The following is a 14,146-nucleotide window of genomic DNA, read 5'->3' as shown; positions in this document are numbered from 1 at the left end:
ACAGTTTGCTGCGTCTTGCACTTTTTTGGATTTCTTTGCATCACCGCGGCAACCGCCTCCCCCTCCTTCCCTTCCTCCTCGCACTTTACTTTGTTGTCTTTTTACACTCATCCATCATTCTTTTCGGATCGGTCTGACTCACCACTGACTTGCTCCGGAAACACCGTCTTATTCAACCTCCCCATAACGCACATTAAATATTACCTCCACCAAGGGTAAAAGGTCAAATGGAATTTAGCAGGACCCAACAAAAACAAAGTTCGTGCAGGCGTTACACAAATTAGAATTTTGGTGCAAATTTGAATCATGTAAAATCAACAATTGATTTCAAATGAATCAATTTGCTGATTGCTACCATCAACCAATCACAGCTCTTGTTTTCTCTAGCTGAGCCGTGATTGGTTGTTGCCTGAGCGCTGAGTTAATGTGACGTAATTTTTGGTCGACGGCACATGACAAAATGGCCAACCCTGTGAAATGGATAAAAACAGGTGGATTTTTCTGCATAATTAATGTATTAATCAGAAAATCGTGTTTAAACTAGTGGGACTGCATAAAACATATTGCAAAAAATATATATATATATTCAAGTGTAAAAATTAGATTCGAACCCAGGACTGCGAGGCATTTGTGTTAACCACTACCCCACCGTGCCACCTACATAAAAAAATCCCAATATAAGAAAATGATGTTAAGTTCTACAATCACAATTGAGTTGCGCGGGTGTACCTAATGTTCTGTCCCGCATGGTTGCATATTAAACAGTGACTTTGCGTGGGGAAGGCGTCGTAAGCCGAGCTGCGGAGGGAGAGGGGGGAGGAACCACATCCTCCCCTTCCGCCACTCCTCCGCAGACCACCTCCATCCCTCCCTCCCTCCCTTTCTCCCTCCCGCCCTCCCCACTCGCAGCCGGAGCACGAGCTCACCTGCGGACGATTTCCATATGCGTCCTCTCCCCTTGGTGGTCCTCCATCGTCGGCGCAGGAGCTCACCATGACGTCAGGGTACCGCAGGTAGCCGTTGAAGGGAGCTTTTGTGTCGTGAGGAAGAAGAAGAAGAAGGATTCTCCGCGGTCCTCGTTGAACACCTTTCGGGCTCGGAAGGGTGACGATGAGGAGGATGAGGATGATGGAGGAAGGCTGGCTGCTGATGTTGCTCCTGGCGCTGCTCGCCATTGCGGGAGGTGAGTAACTATCACCGCCATCCATTTATGAATTCAAATTCCGTGTGGAATGTTTGGGGAAAAAAAAGGGGAAAGAGAGGAGGAAGAGGAGTCACCATCTTTTCCCGTGCACCTAACGCCCGCCACGCACTCATTATGTTTCGCTGTAGCGGAAAAAAGCACCATAGATGGCTTTAGGTTAAATGCACTGTCACTTTAAATGTGGATCCAGTGTCACAGTGGCACAAAAATATCGCAGCATTGATTTATTAATGAGGCTTTTAATACACTGACTAAAATGTTTTGAAGATAGCGGCGATATGTTTAGTATATGTTACATAATTTCTAGTATTTTAGATATTTTTTAATAAAATTGTAAAATTTTATTTACATTTGATTTTTTTTAATTTTCAGAATGTTTAGTTTTTAATACATTTGCAATATTTTTTATATGCCATATATCAAATAGATAGATTTTCCTGACTTATTGGTAATCACTAAATATACAGGTTTTAATATATCTGATATATATTTTAAATGCATAATTAGACTAGTGCAATCTGTCATTTGGATTTATAATCCATATATGTCATGCAATTCTTTTTAAAATAATTTTTAATACATTTGTTACATATTGAATATATTTGGATGATATAGTGAACGTTTCCTTTCATGGATATGCTTTATAAAAATGAGTAAATTATTTTTATTTTGGTGGCATTAATTTGGAAAATAAGAAGTGACTCTCAATTACTTTACCTGATTAATACATTTAATTTAAAAAGTTTTATATATATTAAATTTGTATTATATTTAATATATTTGATGTATTTTGTCATAAGTTTTATCCAATTTATCTATTTTTAATTTATAAGAAATATTTCGTAATATTATTTCGGAGGGACAGTATAGTCGCACCATAAAATTACGACTAATAACAGTGAACAATGTGCACACCGCGAGAACTAATGGGATCAGTGTATAATGTGAAGTTATTTTACCTCTGAAAATAGAACCTGTTATCACCCGCCCACACATTCTTCCATTCTCCGTCCCTCATTAACACGGAGGTCTCGGACTTCAGTGGGCAGGTTAATCAGAGGCAGGTTGAGCTAAACAACTTCCTGTCATCAAGGACAAAACGACACTCAGCAATGCAGGAAACAATCATATATAGAAACATGGGCGAGTCTCGCTCATTTTTTGGGGTGTTGCTTCCCAGAAAATTCGTTTTTACCGTGTGTTCGTTGAAATGTAATATTTCGCCAACTAAAATACAATACACCCCCTTTTGCTTAGCAAATGGTTTGATCCACCTGGCCCCTCCCACTTTATCCTAGACCCGCCCCTTTTCTCTGCATGCATACTTAATGCACTTTTGGAGTACTTACTGTAAAAGAAATGAAACTGCCTCTGTTGTTTCTAATAGAATGATTTACTGGCAGCGAGTGGAAAAAAAAAAGTATCATTAATTGGTCTTCAGGGAATCTTGTTCAGGAGTTTCAGCCACGCTTTGGGACACAGCTCATAACCAATCGAGGAATCTGGAGCTCAATTAATTTGACAACTTAACAGAGATATTTTGGACAATTTTAACTGCTGGTAGTTGAGTCTGGACAGTGGTGGGAAGTTTAAACGGCACAATTGAAAGCAAGTTTGGACACACCCAGAGCTGGCGATGATGTCATCGACAGATTACGGGATGGCGTGTCGTTGTGTGAAAGTGTGCACACCCGCTGCTTGGCTGGATCCTGTGGATAAAGGGGGGGGGGGGGGGGGGATGAGTCTTCTGTTATGGCTCGGATGCGGCTAGAGGCTTGTACCTGAACACGTCGGTGTTGGGCAGACCACTTTTGCAAAAATCGTCCTTTGTTGTACTGGTGCAATCCATCAAACGGAATTAAATCCCTTGAGTAGATTAAAAATATTAGGAACATGTATCATGCAAAAAAAAAAAAAAAAAACAGTAAAAAGTACAAATATGTCACCATAAATTTTACAAACAATACAGAAGTACTTACAGAGAAAACCGGATAACAATAATCCAACGCTGTCCTTTTGTTTCTGTTCCATAGAAACTGTCAACTTCCTTCTTCTGAAAATGAGCAAAGCTAAGATTTTCGTTAGCGACATTAGATGAAAAATATTTTGGTCTAAACCAGCCAAAAAAAAAAAAAAAAAAAAATCACTTCCTGGTAGGCTGCTGCATGAATTAGCACTTCCAAATATGGGCATAATGGCAACCCGGGCGACGTCATCTTTCCATGCTGTAACTTGAGTTACGAGTTTGGGATGTACCGGATTGAACTCATAAGTCAAGGTGTCAAAATGTTCTTATAATGTCACGGGTCAATGCGAGGGCACTGAGAGCTCAAACAAAATACGACTTTGAGCAGCAGAGCGCTAATTAGACATTCGTCCTTTAGGGTGAAAATCTGATTAGCATTATGATCCTCCCATGTTCCAGCACATGTTTGGTGGAACACACACACACACACACACACTCACACACACATTCATTCAATCAGCCTTTAAAACGCAACACGTGCTCGGAAATCATCCACGCTCTCGTTGGCTTTTAATGAGCATGATGGCGGCGGCGGCGCTGGCACGGCGGAGCATCCCGTTGAGCCGAGACGAGGCAAATGGATGGGACGTTTTACGCCTGGACGCACCGGCGAGTCTCGTCAGGGCGAATACGTGTGATCAAGGGAGACGCGGGGGAAGAATTAAGTCTTTAAATTAAGCGCCCCGCGTAGGCTACGTTTCGACTTTAGCAAAAGTGAACGGAGTGTGCGCAAGGACGCTCAAGGGCACTTCAGCACTGTCGGATGGGGAAGTCCGACTCCCCCCCCCCCCCGCCCCTCCCCTGCTGGGCCATGCATAATAAACAGGTTTGCAGTGCGGTGTTGACCTCATGCAAGGGTTACTGCATGATGACGCCATTTAGCAGCGGAAACTCCAGTTGAGTGCCGGAGCTAGTAAAAATGACTTTAGATTTCTTTTCAACCTCAAATTATTTTCAGAAGATGGCCTGATTTCAAAACTCGCTGGTCGTGTTAGCCACTTATTACTCAAATCGACCACTCCCACAACTGCGCAGCCTGACCTTTCACGGCAAAAAGCAAGCTAGCTTCAAATTTTTGGAGAACATTTAAGCAAGACTGGAAATCAATTTGCAAATATTCTCAAACACGCTATGACCCGGGTCCAAGTGTCACCATCTGTAGCAGTTCTCTGCGTCACAGAACCTTCTGGAATGTTTGTAGGACTTTTGAAGCTAGATCAAACTTTGTCCTCAGGCCTGAGTGCAATCAACCATAACATTTTTCAACACAACCTCAAAACAGTGACTGTATGTTCAGCTTGGAAATGTAAATATCTCTCCTTCCTCTATGTCACAGAGATGTCAGGGTTAAGGTCAAGGGTCACGGATAAGCCTATGCCCATGTAGCTGACTTTAAATGAGAATTGGAATATACCATGAACAGCCAACTACACGCACCTATAGACAAGCATGCATTCACGCTTGAATTCACACCAGTGGGTCGATTTAAAGCTTCGATGAACCTCCATGTTTTTGGAATGTGGGAAGAAGAAACTCAAAGCACATGGGGGAACACGCAAACTGACATTTGAACTCGGGACGACGAGGCAGATCTACACAGGACACATGATTGTGTACTTTTTTTTGAATTCAAACACCAAAAATGTGTTTGTCGCACCGTGACGCCTTTGTTAGTGTGTGTGAGGGCGACAACAAATTATTTCCCCGTCACCGCTACAAGTTCTGCTCAGTCAGTCAGACTGTCATCACTGCTCTGCTGCACCACTGATCTCTGCAGCATCTCAACAACCTCCTCCTCCCCCTCCCTCCCTCGGCATGTCTGCATTGACTTTCCGTCGCCAACCTTTTTGGAGCCATTCCCAACACACTGCAGCAAGATCACGTACTGGCTCGCACGTGCGGCCGTCCGCAACAGATGTGTGAACGAATGCGCGTCGGCGGTGCTAACCCGGGAGATTAGCACAGCGCGGCGGAAGGAGAGCAGAGGTTTAATAGAAACTTAAACGGCCTTGCTAGAAGAAGCAGATAAGAGTTGGGCAACGTGGTTGTTAATTAAGATTTAAGGCGCTTTTCTTGTCATGAAACGTGGTTGTGTGAACTTTTGGATAGAAATTGAATTGAAAAAAAAAATCTACATTGAGCATATAAACTCATTCACTCCCAAAGACGTATTTAGACGTCTTTTCAGACTCTTATTTACTTACTTATTTACTTTGTATTTTTTTTCCCAAATTTTTTTAAGAGTTATGGAAAAAAAAATTAATTGATTGAACTGATTAAATGTCCTGTACATTTTAGTAAATATTTTTTGTTAGTATAGCAAAATTCAAATTTGCTTTTACAGTAGAAAGGGACATGCCAGTACTTGCTAGCCCGTACGCACGATCAATATTGATATTTCCGTTTTGTTGGCATCATGGAATTGGCCGCTGCCAGGAGTTCACTGGATGTTATTGATTTATAAATATTCGAGCAAATAATGATCCCTGCCGCGGCCAAAAAGCCTCTTTAAGCGAGTACCGAGCAAGGAAGGCAAGTTTATTTTTTATGATGGCCCTCGTAAAAAGAGTCAAATTCTGTTTAACTCTCCTATGCCCTCATTTTTTTCATATTTGTGAAGACATCGGAGAAATAATGTGTGTGTTTGGTTGTGCACGCATGGCGGTGCGTAATTTCTCTCGCTCCGAAGTCTAATGGGAAGTCCTGCTGAAATATTCATAGTGTCACATTAAGTTTGCAATATTTGCACTTGAAAACAAGCAGGATCAGTTTTTGGCTAGCAGCCACATTACCAAAACTCCGCTCGGCCTTTAGCGTGACACAGCAGACCTTCTTTAAAAAAAATAAAAAAAATGGGAGGAGCCATTTAGCATTTCAGATAGTCAGCTGAGTCGTCCATGTGAGATTTAACAAAAATACCAGGAGCGGTATAAACGTCTGTCCACACCCACAACGGCGCAAATCGCCAGCTTGCACATATTTGCAAAATCACCAAGATGCACCTGCGGATTTTTTTTTACGCTGCAAGCCGTGATGCATTTGCATGACAATAAACCCCCCGAAACTACAACGAGAATATTTCTCAGGCGAGGTTGAACCATTCGTCCATCTGTTTGTTCGACTACATTAACACTTTGCTCCCGGAGGCCATGACAGCCCCATTTCCCCCAAATGTATTACATCATTGAATTCTGGCCCTTCATTTAGTCTATTTTCAAGTTGATCTAAATGGTCTAAATGGACTTTCTTTCACGGTATTTATGACAGGCGCTTTCATTTTCTTCTCACGGCTACATTTTGTTTCCATCCACGATTCATCACGGCCGCCAGAATGTTTCCATACATGTCACGTTCTCCGAAGGCTTTCTACAGACGACACACAAACTTTTGCCATATTCGTTCCAAAAAAAAAAAAAGTAATGGCTTCTTTCTTACCAGACAGGAGCCTTCCAGACTTTCTTTGAGCATCAGCCACATGATGAGATGAGTTCTGCTCCATCATTGTTTAAGTGGACCGCTTCCTCCTTCCTGTCTCACAGTGCTCTTATTGCCTTGAGCTTATGGGAGTATTGCACATTAGTCATATGGCTCCGGAATGCTTATTTCCCCGATGAAGATGTGCATACAACTGGATTCATATCAGCACCCACACGCCATAAATAAAATGGCGTCGACAGGCCTCGTATTGATGATGTTGTATTAGCCGGGGAAGAGTCAATAAATGGACAGAGATGGCGATAACAGGGAGACAGCCAGTAAAAGGACATATGGGTCGTCTCGGATGCTGGAAAAGAGTCCGGAGAACACAAAAGGGGAGGGGGGGAGTTGCGTGATGGGACCGGAATAGAGTCCTCATTGATCCTAAGACAGAGGCGATCATTCCGCTTGGCTGAGCGAAACTCGGCGCTACAGGGCACCGTCGGAAAATACATGTGCAGTGACATGCGGGACAACAGTGGAGAGCACGAGAAGACTCTGAAATAATTTGGTTGGTTTAAAAAAGAAAATGGAGTCCACTCAAAAATGCTCCATAACCTGGTCGCTGCTTTTCATTTTAATTTTTTAACTCAAATATTATATACAGTCCATTTACTGTCTGTTCCAATACTTTTGCTCACTTCAAAAATGGGTGACTAAAATAGATGTCTTGATTGGGTTATTAAAAAAAATATTTTGAAGGAAGCCTAACCGTGAGAGATAATGTCAAAGCAAAATAGTCAAGTTATAAATACTCCTTTGCTTTTGATATATTTTGTTTTATTATTTCCTTGTGAAAACACCAAGCTATTATATAAGTGTGTGATCCCATTAAGAAGTCATTACGTTCTCCCGGAGTGTGTGAATCAGTCATCGCAAGAGTTGTTTTGTTTTCCTGCTCGGCCGTTAAAAGCTTTTGATTGCAAGGGTTGGGATTGTAACCCTGTTAGCAGTAAGGAGGGAAAGTGTGAGGTCATCACGGCCGCCGGAAGACAGGAAGGAGTTGTGTTTCCCATCAAACGTACATTTCTATCGTTGCAGGCAGCCTCGGGGCTGATACGGAAGAGCGATTGGTGGAACATCTTTTAAACCCCGCCCACTACAACAAACTGATCCGTCCTGCTACCAACGGATCGGAGCTGGTGACTGTGCAGCTCATGGTGTCGCTGGCCCAACTCATCAGTGTGGTGAGCCACAACACCTCCAAAAGTTCACAAGAGTTTTCGTCGTTGTCCATTATGTGATGAAAATCGAGTTGAAATCGATTACCGTATTTTCCGCACTATAAGGCGCACTGGATTATAAGGCGCACCTTCAATGAATGGCCAATTTAAATCTTTGTCCATATATAAGATATATACATTTGGCCCGCGGGCCGGACTTTGGAGGTGCGCCTTATAGTGCGGAAAATACGGTAATCAATGACATCGTTAATAGAGTCGTAGCGCCGGTCTGACGTGAAAAGACATTTCAACGGATTCATTCTTTAATGCCGATGACCCAATTATCCAGCAGCTTTCTAGTAATTATTCCGTTTCAGAATTGTACAAACCGGTCCCTAATTCAAAGATAACGAGTACATTTGGAAAGCATTAATGCGCCGACGCCGACTATACGGCAGTGAAATTGATTTTCTCCGAGTGCAAAAAAGTGATTTGCGGTCAGCTCTTAGAGTGGGAGCTGAAAATGAGGCGGTCTAATGATGTAAATCCCAGGAAATGGGAAGTCAAGTGCTAATTTAGCCAGGCTAAAATCCTTATCGTTTCACTTTGATTGAATTCAGAGCGGGTATGTGAGATCCTTGCGAATAAAGTTGCCCTCCACTGATTTTATAAAACTGATATTTAATATCTTGGGTTATTCCCCCCTTGACAATATTCCAGTTTTATATTAAATCATCAAACTTTGCTGCCATGCCATATTAAATCGTAGTCTTGGAAATTGGAGCTAATTTAAGTAAAGTCCTGGAATGCACCCAAAATGCTTCAAAACAAAATGGCTGACTTCCTCTTTAATTAAGAGAGGGACTTTTGAGACTTTTATCGTTTGTCGTATAATAATAGATTAATCTATTCAATTTTATGTTAATAGGTAAGGCTAATTTGTCCGCAGTTGAGTAAGTTTATGTTTGGGGTTGATAAAATAGTCAGGTTAGCTTAGCGGTTAGCTAAAATGTGTTAGTAACAGGCATCTTGTGTTTTTCTTCTTCGGCAGCATGAACGAGAACAGGTGATGACCACAAACGTCTGGCTGACACAGGTGACCCTTCACTCTCGAATACACATTTAGTCTAACGGCAATTATGTAAGAAAATATTAACTTGTCCCCGATGTTTATTATTTTTTAGGCTCTGAAATGATTAATAACCTAGTTCAATTCCTAGGTAGTGTTAATCAAAACTCAGCCTAGTTATCTTTGTGTATTAAATTGTTTTCATCTTAAAAAAAAAAAAAAAAAACTACCTGGAGCTATATAAATATGTTAGCTTGATTTATTTTCGCTTCTGATAGCAAAGCGTGCGAGCAAATGAGGACTATGTGTTCGCACATAAATATGACGGATCATACCAATGAGCGGCATGTCATTTTGACAAAAATTCCCGATTGGATTATTTACAGATTGATTCACAATGCGCGCACAATAAGCGCCGGGTGAGGATTTACGACAAGTAAGCGAGCGTCGAACGCTGCTCTTTGGATGCTAACGCCGCTTATCGCGAGCCGCCACGAATGCTAATGAGCCTAGCGCATCACACGTGGCTCCAGGGCTCTACAAAATAATCAACAACAACGCCGCCATTACAATTCAATCACGCAAATTGCTCTCCCTCGTAAAAAGCTAGCGTTTTTGTCAGGGCGATGATTTAAAAACGGCGAGACAGATTCTTTCCTCTCACCTCTTAAGATGCGTTGACGTGTGTTTTGAAACGGGTCGACAGGAGTGGCAGGACTATCGTCTGACTTGGGTCCCCGAGGAGTTTGACGGCATGATGAAGGTCAGGCTGCCCTCCAAACACATCTGGCTGCCTGACGTGGTGCTCTACAACAAGTGAGTGTTGAAAGATCACAAAAATAATCAAGTCACGCAACACATGCTAAATGCTAAACGGCGGGGCGTTCACGCGGGGGTAACCTTGACTGCTCTCAAAGCATTTTGCCTCGTTTATCCATCCGCACACACACATATTGGGGTGGGGGGTGAGGGTCCGCTAGGTAAATCACAAGCCGGCTCATCTGGAGAAATTAGTAGGTCAAGCACATGCATGAAAACACTTTGACAGCGCAAGCTAGCTAGCGCTCTCCATTTGCAATTGGATATTTCTGGCTATTTCAATACATGGAATCAAATTTGAATTTATTAAAAGTGGGAAGGGGCATGTTTGGTGTGTTGCTATATTTGGTGGTCTGCTGAACTGGTTTTGCATAATGAGATTTGTCAGGTTCCATCCTTGTCGATGCTCAGGGGGGGGAGCATGGTCTCTTGGACGTTCGCCGCTTCAGTCTCATTTTTTTCCCCCCGTCTGTTTCAGTGCCGACGGCGTGTACGAGGTGTCGTTCTACTCCAACGCGGTGGTTTCTTACGACGGCAGCATCTTCTGGTTACCGCCGGCCATCTACAAGTCGGCCTGCAAGATCGAGGTCAAGCATTTCCCCTTCGACCAGCAGAACTGCACGCTGCGTTTCCGCTCGTGGACCTACGACCGCACCGAGATCGATTTGGTGCTGCGGGCTGACGTGGCCAGCATGGACGATTTCACGCCCAGCGGCGAGTGGGACATCATCGCCCTGCCGGGTCGACGGAACGAGAACCCCGCCGACCCGGCTTACGTGGACATCACGTACGATTTCATCATCCGCCGCAAGCCCCTTTTTTACACCATCAACCTCATCATCCCGTGCGTGCTCATCACCTCGCTGGCCATCCTGGTCTTCTACCTGCCGTCCGACTGCGGCGAGAAGATGACGCTGTGCATCTCCGTGCTCCTGGCGCTCACCGTCTTCCTGCTGCTGATCTCCAAGATCGTGCCGCCCACGTCCCTGGATGTCCCCCTGGTGGGCAAGTACCTGATGTTCACCATGGTCCTGGTCACCTTCTCCATCGTCACCAGCGTGTGCGTGCTCAACGTGCACCACCGCTCGCCCACCACGCACACCATGCCTCCGTGGGTCAAGGTGGTCTTCCTCAACAAGCTCCCCGCCTTGCTCTTCATGCGCCAGCCCAGGAATAGCTGCGAGAGGCAACGGCTGCGCCAAAGACGGAGAGCCCAGGAGCAGAAGGAGGGCGGGCGCAGCGGCGAGGCGGGGGCCCTGATGGTGGGGCTCGGCTTGAGCGGCGCGGGGACTTCCACGGCGGGCGTGTTCGCCAAGGAGGACGGCGACCCGTGCACCTGCTATGTGAACAGAGCTTCCGTCAAACAGTTTGGAGGAGATCTGGCGAGCACGGGAGGCGGTTCCATGGACGGTCTGAACAGGGTGAGAGAGAACCGGGAGGGGAGCTCCGGCAACCGCGGGAAGCAAGCCGCGGGAGGTCAGGCTCTGACTCAAGCCATCCTGGCTCAAGCCTGTCCGGGTTTTGACGAGGCTGTGGAAGGAGTCCGCTTCATCGCCAACCACATGAAGAGCGAGGATGATGACCAGAGTGTGAGTAGTAGTGTCGTTCCTCCTCGTCTATTTACAGCCTGCACTTGAAAGGTTTGAGAGGGAGATTGATACATGGCGAGCGAGCTTACATTATCCACTCAACTTGCCACGCCGTATCAGCGCTGAACTGATGAGATCGATCCGATCCAGTTTTTAGAATGGCACTCGGTAAAGACCTCCGAGAGCTCTTCAAATTAGTTTGGGTGGACAAATAAATGCGGCTGTCCGTCTGCTGTCGGCATGAATCTTTCAGTTCGGCTAAAGCGAAAGAAATCAGCGTCGACTTAACATTCAACGTTACCTTCATTCAGTCATCCTCGTCGTTGCCATGCCGACGCCTCTCCTCACACACTCCTCCGTAACCACCTTGATCCGTCATCATCGCTGCTTGTCGCTAGCTCTCTCCGTCTCTCCACCTGTCCTCCATCACTCTGGCTGCTCCCACGCCCTTCCCGTCATCCTTGACTCCTGACGAGACCTCATCAGCGCCGCGAGGAGGAACCAGTCTCAGCTTGCATTAACCTCTCACCTCCATTAACCCCGGCGTGTGCTTTGCGGCGGCGGGATTGTGATGGAGAGGAAAAAAATGACAGGGCCGGGAGACTTCTGCTTAGCTGTTGAGTCGCTTTCACGCAGAGACCCTGCAAAATTGAAAAAAGTAGCTTCTGATACATACATTTGAGGAACAGAAATTAATTTCATCCAGGAAAACTGACATTTCCTTTAAAGAGATTAAAAGTACTTGTGGTATCGGTACTTAGTATCGGTGACTACTTTTTGCAGTTCATTTCAGGATAATCTTCTCGGCCTTGCCTCTGCAGGTGAGCGAGGATTGGAAGTATGTCGCCATGGTGATCGACCGCCTCTTCCTGTGGATCTTCGTTTTCGTGTGCGTGTTCGGCACCATGGGTATGTTCCTGCAGCCCCTCTTCCAGAACTACACAGCCAAGACCATCCACATGCCGGGCTGATCGTCCACACGCCGCCATGGCGCCGACGGGACAGCGCCCCGCCGCCCCGCAGCTGGGAAAGGGGGTCTTACCGGATCTGCAAGACAGGAAGTGAACAGCAGCCTCGCCCCCTTTATACATTTTTTTTTTTTTTTTTGTTGGGAACTCATTTCTTGTGAAAGGAAAACGAAAACTCTTACCTTAGCAGACTGGCCCTTCCCGTAAGTCCTCGCCACCTGGGGGGAGGGGGGGGGGGGGAAGAGGAGGTTTCAAACATATCACGGTTTGTCTATTTTTTAATTTGAATCGACATTGTAGGTTCTATCATGGACTCATGTGACCGAGAATGTGAAGAAGAAAAGACGCCTCCTCATTATTGCAAATGGAGAAAATGCAAATGGATGATAAGAAAGGGAGCTCATGTGACCACCTCCATTTTCTTGCCCTCTATTTTTTTTAATTTACTTTTCCCTTATTGCTTTTCTTTCCTCCCATGTTTTCTTTTTCTCCAGTCTCCATTCCTCTTCTGTGTATTTCTCCAATTCCATTTTCTTTTTTGAAAATACTGCGCACCTCCCTTTTCTCTCCACCCCTCCCCTTTCTTTCCTTCCTTCCTTCCTTCCTCATCCTCTTAATTGTACGCAAGCGTCCATGACCACATCTTCCAGAAAATACGACGCCATTCCTCCCTTTCCGCCATTTATCATCTTTGATATCATCTTTCCAAACCATTTCCATCTTATTGGATTTTCAGATATAAAAGAGAAACATTTCATTTCGAGAAGTCACCCTCATATCCTGCGGCAGAAGAGCGAAAGGTTTTTTTATTTTATTTTTTATTTGTTTTTCCTTTTTTTCCGGGCACACGCTGCAGGGTAGGAAGTGCAGCTGAATGAATTTTTTAATAAACAAGAGAGAAATGACAAGAGGATCAACGAATGAGTCACAGCAGCTTAAAAGATTCACAAACAAGAAGCAGGAACGAGGCCATATGACACTGAATTATATACATTACATAGCGACAGCGTGATGTCGGCCGCTAGCAAGAGCACAAGTCAGCTTTTCACGCAAGGGGGTTTGTATCGCTGACATTTGGGGGGGGGTAGACAAAAATCACTAAATCATATTTAGCTGTGAGTTTGGACACTCATGCTGACTCGGGAAGGTCGGACAATTTTAAGACCATCCGTGAAACAAGTCTCTCTTTGACCTGTCCACTGGTTCCTATTCTTCTCACTGATGCTGCCATTATGACTCACCCCCCCCCCCCCTTATCGTTCCCTTTCCTTTCACCTTCCCAGATCCTGCATACTCACCAAGCCCCAAACAATGGCAGTCCAATAAAGGTCGTAGGTTGCGATTATTTCAATAGTGTCTCTGTGGAGTGTTTGTATTTTTTAAGTCACACATTTGAGGGAACATGATGGTGTCATATAGAAGCTTTGTCTATTTTTGAAAAGTGATGTCCTCGGGGAGGTTGTGTGTGTGTGCAACAATGCATTTCCACATTTCATAACAAGTCCTCGCTGCCTCGTTATGCCATATATTCTTTTAAAAATTGCTATTTTAATAGTATAGGGGTTTTTCCCACATTTCCCATTAATCCAAAAAGAAAGAAAGAACCATTTCCGGGCTTTCTAATATTGAGGCTGCTCCTGTTTCCTTTTTCACACACATATTTAAGCACAGTAATATTTCTACTGGCGGGATTTGAAACAATTCTTGGTATATAAAAAGTTAAACGGCTCTGAAATCTATTTAGGGAGGTTTTTAATGAAATAAAAGTTGACTTACTTGTGCGACTTTAAAAGTTTGCCCACACAAACTTCTGAAAGAGAAAACTTTTGGG

The 14,146-nt window shown here is 44.4% G+C and overlaps 1 protein-coding gene across 1 annotated transcript; it reads left to right on the top strand.

Moving 5' to 3' along the window:
* Positions 1-876: 876 nt before the first annotated feature.
* On the top strand, positions 877-13,666 carry chrnb2 (cholinergic receptor, nicotinic, beta 2). The gene is made up of 6 exons (XM_049730956.2): positions 877-1,183; positions 7,749-7,894; positions 8,922-8,966; positions 9,646-9,755; positions 10,237-11,347; positions 12,169-13,666. The coding sequence occupies exons 1-6, from the start codon at positions 1,111-1,113 to the stop codon at positions 12,316-12,318; spliced, it is 1,635 nt and encodes a 544-aa protein (XP_049586913.1). The 5' UTR covers positions 877-1,110; the 3' UTR covers positions 12,319-13,666.
* The last annotated feature ends 480 nt before the right edge of the window (positions 13,667-14,146 follow it).

The sequence above is a fragment of the Syngnathus scovelli genome, chromosome 9, assembly GCF_024217435.2.
Source record: "Syngnathus scovelli strain Florida chromosome 9, RoL_Ssco_1.2, whole genome shotgun sequence".
NCBI lineage: Eukaryota > Metazoa > Chordata > Actinopteri > Syngnathiformes > Syngnathidae > Syngnathus > Syngnathus scovelli.
The sequence above is the reverse complement of the archived record's forward strand: the minus strand, read 5'-3'. Positions and strand labels throughout refer to the sequence as shown.